Below are 6,607 nucleotides of genomic sequence, written 5' to 3' on the forward strand. Positions count from 1 at the left end.
GGACACGACTTTCTCTACCATTTTAACATGCCTTGGCATTATAGTTGCTTTGGTTTCAAATTATAGTTTCCATAATTGTTTCAGTATACATATTTGTTCCCATGTCCGCAAGTTTTGCTTTTCTGTCGAGCGGTATGTCAGGTTTGGAACTGCAATTTACTGACAGGTACCAGTAGTTGGCATTCCCAATAGAACTAAGTGTGTACCATATATCGCGAATTGTTTTTTGTGTTGTTAAGAAGATTTTTTGTTTATCCGTTTTACAGTTTTTAACAATACATCAAATCTGTATGAATGGTATTCTAAAGCAGTTCGCTACAACGATTGATTCTTTAAATTCTCAGGAGCTGAAGAGGAATAATACTAACAACGCTGATTGTCCTTTTTTGATTTACATTTCTTTATATATATAGGGATATCGTCCATACAAAACTATGACGAAAGAGATGGCTTTAATTGTAGCATTTTAAATTTTCTACATCCAACCCAGTGATATTTGCCACTGACTGTAATGGTGTTCCGTTGCTTACTGGTTTCGTCATTGTTGTCTAGTAATACTATGTATTAATTTATTTTGTATACTAGTAATTAAATATCTATCACTTACACATCGATACATAGATTGTTGTTGGTTATGATTCGGGTCGGCTGCATTCTTCGAACGTTGTAGGCGATTTTCTGTATTCATAAAATCGGTTAATTATTGAGAACAGCACTTTTTTCGCGTCTGTAAATCAAGTTAATCGTCTTATGTGTCATCGTTTCTGATTGGTCAACGGTTTTTATTCTTTTTAAATCTATTGGTTTTTTTTATCAAAATCATTGATAGGCTTATTCTTGTATTTTATAATTCAATTTAGACAATTTTCTTCATTCTGTATTTTTCTTGGTTGGATCACGTCTAAAATAATTTTGAAAAGTTTTTAATACAGAAGTATTTTCGTTGGCAAAATTTTTTATAATTTATACAACTTACAGTCATGTAGAAACGAAAGGAATTTCGAAATTTATTTGGACAATACAAAGTATTAATTATTTGTTATTGGAACATTTCGTAGTTTTCAAAATTTTATTTCAATATGTCGGGGTCTGAAAATAGGAAGTCTGGTAGACCAACAACACGCCATGACTACGGTAAGGTCAACGAGATAGGATTCGGAGATGATGACACTGGAAATCCTTCCGAAAATTCGGACAACCAAGATGGCGCTACCGGCATTTCTACCGCCGTTTTCAGCCCAGTGAAAAATAAGAAGGATGAGACTTTGGCTCTTCTGCAAAGCCAGTTACAATCGTTGGATCAAGAAGAGGAGGAGTTGAGGAAGGATGCAGAAATTACAAAATTGCAGAAAAGGATTGAGCAGAAGAAAAAGTCAGTAGCAGAATTACGAGGTGAGAATAAAAACTTTAATTCAGTTGAAGACAGTAAAGTTTCTTTGAAAGACTTGAGAAATGACAAAAAATTGCGTTCGGAAGCAAGTAAAAAATTGAAGGAGACTGGATTAGTTTCAGAATCAAATTCAGAGTCAGACAGCAGTTCCGATGGTTCGGGGTCTGAATCAGATAAACAAGATTCTGAAAAAGTGAGTAAAGAAAAGAAGTTAAAGAAAAATAAAAAGAAAAGTAAGAAAAGCTCTAGCAAAATAATCATTATGAAGATGAGTCTAGTAGTGACGAAACATCAAGCTCTGATAGCTCTAGTTCTAAAGAATCCAGAAGAAAACATAAAAAACATAAAAATAAATCTGGCATTTCGGCAAAGTCGTCAGATCAGGTAAAATACAGACAAAAATATCCACATGCTTATTTAAGATTTGAACATGTAAATGCAAAGTTAAGTTTTGATACTCTAGAAATGAATCTATTTGTAGCGGGAGAACTAGAAATTATATCCAGCTCTTCTACAAAAGAAAAAGAAAGAAAAGCACGTGTAGAACTTTTAAAACGGCTCATGTATTTAAGCGGTACTTATGATTTCAGTACCATAAAATCGCTGTATGCAGCTATTTTGAGAGAAATTGAATTGGGACACAAAAAATGGGGCAGCGATTTCAATTATGTAGAAACAAATATTTTAGCGAGGGCTTCAGTCAAAAAATCTTTACCATCAAACAAATTTGGTTTAAAATCAAAAAGAGAAGAAATTTCTAATGAAAAAGTTTGGTTTTGCCCTTTATATCAGAAAAATAAATGTCTACACAAATCCAATTCGCACATGATGGTTGTAAAGGGGAAACAACGATGGGCACAACATGTTTGTGCAACATGCTGGTTGAAAGACAACAAAAAACTTGAACATCCAGAATGCTCAAGTGCATGTCCACATGCCCAAAAGTGACTTAAAAATGGTTTTTCAAAATTATCAGAAGCTAGTACGTCCAAGGAACATCTGGAAAATTTGTTTCTGCCAAAATATTGTTTGAGAAACATTGAAAAAATCATTAGTGACAAAGAAGTCGAAATAAATACTTGTTTTTGTCATCATTCAGTAAAATGTGATATTTGTAAAGTCACAAAAATCAGTCATGATAAAGACTCTCTCAGTAAAATAGAATTGCATGAAAAGGTTAAAAATTCAGGTCAACCAAATTTTTTAAGTTGTAAAGTAGTAGTGAATGAAAAAATAGACACAGAATTTTGGAACAGAATGTTATCTGGTTATAAAGATATATTAGTTATAGAATTACTTAAGTATGGTTTTCCATTAGATTTTCAAGGCAATATATCTTCTTTTGAAAAAACAGAGTTATGGAAATGTAAAAATCATAAAGGAGCAGAAAGCTTCCCTTCAGAAATTAATAGTTATTTGGAAAAAGAAAAGCAAAGTCACTGTATTATTGGTCCTTTTAAGAAAAATCCTTTTAGCAGTCCGTTAAAGATTTCTCCGTTAAATTCTGTTCCTAAAAAAGATACGTTAGAAAGACGGATTATTCTGGACCTTAGTTTCCCTAAGGGTAATGCAGTTAATGATTCAATTAAAAAAGATTGTTATTTAGGAGAAGATATTGAATTAATTTTCCCAAAAGTTGATGATTTTATTCATTTGATAAAAGCTAAAGGTAAACATTGTTTGATGTTTAAATTAGACTTGAGGAAAGCTTATAGACAAATTTGTATTTGTCCAGGTGATTATAATCTAGTAGCTTATCGTTGGAAAAAACATATCTTCTGTGATACCGTTTTGTCAATGGGTTTAAGAAATGCTGCAGCTATCTGTCAAAGAGTAACTAATGCTGTAGCTTTTATGATGTTTAAAATAGGAATTGCAATTTTAAATTATTTAGATGACTTAGCAGGCGTAGAGAAAAATGACAAAGCATGGTTTGCTTTTCATTGCTTAAGGCAGGTTTTATATAAGGCTGGTTTGTCAGAATCAATTGATAAAGCTTGTCCACCATCAGAAATAATGATATTTCTAGGCATTTTGTTTAACTCTAACTCCATGACAATGGAATTAACCAATGAAAGGTTAAACGAAATTAAGAAGTTAGTCGTTTTTTGGTTAAATAAAACTAAAGCTTCTTTAAAAGAATTACAGTCTCTCATTGGAAAATTAAATTTTGTGGCCGCTTGTGTAAGACCAGGACGCATTTTCATAAATAGGTTATTAAACTGGTTAAGAGCCATACATGGATTAAATCCTACAGTGGAAGTTGATATCCCAGATTATGTTAAAAAGGATTTGAATTGGTGGGATAGGTTCCTTGTGAGTTACAATGGAATATCTATTATGTTATATAAAGATTGGTCAAAACCAGATGGTATTTTTTCCACAGACAGTTGTTTAACTGGATGTGGAGGTTATTTCCAAGGAGCTTACTTTCATTCAGAATTTCCAGAAGCTGTAAAATGCAAAAACTTAGATATAGGTGTGTTAGAAATGGTTACTATTATAATAGCTCTTCGATTATGGGGACAAGAATTTAAAGGAAAAAGAATTTTAGTGTATTGCGACAATCAATCAGTGTGCCAAGTTTTAAATACAGGTAGGTCAAGGTCAGAGACTTTTCAAGATGGCTTAAGAGAGGTTAGCTATTTGTGTGCTATTCATGAATGTGAGATAAGAACAATTCATTTATCTAGTAATGAGAACAGGCTAGCAGATTGTCTTTCTAGGTGGCATTTAGATATTCATTACCAGGATGAATTTAAAAAATTAACACATGAACAGGAGGTATATGAATGTTTTATATCAGAAAAAATGTTTAAATTTTTAAATATTTGGTAACATTTTGATATTTAATTTCAGATAAACAGTTTAAGGAATTAAAGCAGGACCTCAAAGTTTCAAATTTGTCTGCATATGCATCTGGTTCACGGAAGAATTTAAAAATTCAATGGGAGTCTTTTATACTTTTTTGTTTATACTTTCATTTACAGTATCTTCCAGCTGAAACTTACACTTTACAATTGTATGCTCAGTTTTTGAGCCGTTCTTTCAAATCAGTGGACAGTATCAGAAATTATTTAAGCGGTGTTAGATCCATGCATTTATTGTTAGGCCTTTCGTTAGATAAAATAAATCAGTTTTTATTAAATTTATCTCTGAAGGGTTTAACTAGAATAAAACAACATTTCATTAAACAAGCAGAACCTATTACACCAAAGATTTTAAGTGAGATTCATTCCATTTTAGATATGTCAAAAAAAAATGACATTGTTTTTTGGTGTTTATTTTTGTTTGCATTTTTCTTAGTAGCTAGAAAATCTAATTTAGTACCAACAAAAAAAGCAGACATTGAAGTTAGTAAATTTTTATTAAGAAAAGATGTTACTCCTTTCGGTGATCATTTGTGTGTTAATTTTAGATGGTCAAAAACTTTGCAATTTGGAGACAGATTACTTCAAACTCCTCTGTTGAGGTTACCTAGATCTTGTTTGTGTCCAGTTGTAGCATATTACAAAATGTTAGAATTTGTTCCTACCATTAGAGATGATCAACCTTTATTTTCTCTGGATGAAACACATATGATCAATTATTATATGTTTCAAAATAAATTGAAGTCTGTTCTTGCGGAACTAGGTTATGATCCGGTCAGTTTTTCCTCACATTCATTTCGTAGGGGTTTGCAACTTTTGCCTTTCGATCGAACGTAGCAGCTGATGAAATTCAGATATTAGGTGACTGGAGGTCAGACGTATATAAGAAATATATTTTCTCTTACTTTAGAAGACAAACTTGATATTATGAAATCCGTAAGTGATAAATTAAATTTTTAATAAGATAAGTGGCTTTAAGCATTCTAGTGTCCTCTTAATAATTTTTTTTGTTTTTTCTCTTCTACTTCAGTTTCTCGCATAAACCAACTCAGGAACCCGAAAGTGAAGAGGTGTCTAATTCTGTCTGACTCTATGGCTAAGCATGTAACTGACATTCGTGAAACAGACATACGGTCTTATCCTGGGATAACTATTGGACATTTAACTTCTAAGATCATGAAGGGTTCAATAAATTTAAATTACGAAAATATTGTTATTCATGTAGGTACTAATGATGTCAATAACTTTTCTTCGGGTGAAATTTCCTCTCTGTATTCTAACTTAATCACTGCTGTCAAGACCTTCACAGATAGTTCTGTCACAATATACTTGTCCTCTATCTTGCCTAGACCAGTAGATTTCTCAGAAACAGGACCGAAAGTCAAAGAGATAAATTTATCTCTTGAAGCCATTTGTAAGGATAGGAAGATTAAGTTTCTAAAATCTTTTCGTCCCTTTCTCAAAGCCAATCAGCCTCGTAGAGAGCTTTACGCCATCAAAGATGGCGGCTTACATCTAAATTTAGAGGGTACTAGAAGGCTAAAGCAATATTTTTATAAACACAGTAGCACATATGTAAACACTATATGAATGGAAGGTTGTAATATGGTCTTGTTAGAATTGTTATTCAGTTATAATTGTGTATCTGTGTATTCTGTAAGTTGTTCTATTCTCATCATAGAAAATAATTTTTTTTTATTACTGCTTAACTGAGTTTCACTTCACTTTGTATATAATATATCAAAGGAAGATGGATATATTCACAAAGTAGTATGTTATACTTTGGAATATGATATTGCTAGAGGAAGTAGTAAGCAATATTTCCCTAGAAAAGGGACAGTACACTAACAGTCTAAGACTCGAATGTCTTAAAAAATTTTTTACATTTATGTGTTATTTAAGGGATTATATTCCTTTACAAATAGTGATTGACAGTATATACTTCACTTTAGATAATTTATCAAAGGAAGTTTATCTATTCACAAAGTAGTATCTTATACTTTGGAATAAGGGGTTTTTAGAGGAAATGGTATATGACATTTCCCTAGAAAAGGACAGTGGTATTATAGACTTGTTTGTTTAAAAATATATTGATCTAACAACATGTACTTCACTTCAGATAATTTATCAAAGGAAGTCTATCTATTCACAAAGTAGTATCTTATACTTTGGAATAAGGTTTTTCTAGAAGAAATGGTATGTGACGTTTCCCTAGAAAAAGGACAGTTGTATTATAGACTTGTTATTTAGGGAATTATTTATTTAATTCATTTCATACAAGAAAAGACATTGTTTTCATTGCGGTGAATCATAGTAGTTTCTTTATACTTACTTTAAAGGTATGAAT

The 6,607-nt window shown here is 31.7% G+C and overlaps 1 protein-coding gene across 1 annotated transcript; it reads left to right on the forward strand.

The window, feature by feature from the left end:
• Positions 1 to 767: 767 nt before the first annotated feature.
• LOC128559975 (uncharacterized) lies at positions 768 to 5,980 on the forward strand. The gene is made up of 2 exons (XM_053553304.1): positions 768 to 1,392; positions 5,291 to 5,980. Exons 1-2 carry the CDS (start codon positions 1,080 to 1,082, stop codon positions 5,848 to 5,850), a joined length of 873 nt encoding a protein of 290 aa, XP_053409279.1. The 5' UTR covers positions 768 to 1,079; the 3' UTR covers positions 5,851 to 5,980.
• The last annotated feature ends 627 nt before the right edge of the window (positions 5,981 to 6,607 follow it).

Source organism: Mercenaria mercenaria, chromosome 1, assembly GCF_021730395.1.
Source record: "Mercenaria mercenaria strain notata chromosome 1, MADL_Memer_1, whole genome shotgun sequence".
Lineage (NCBI taxonomy): Eukaryota > Metazoa > Mollusca > Bivalvia > Venerida > Veneridae > Mercenaria > Mercenaria mercenaria.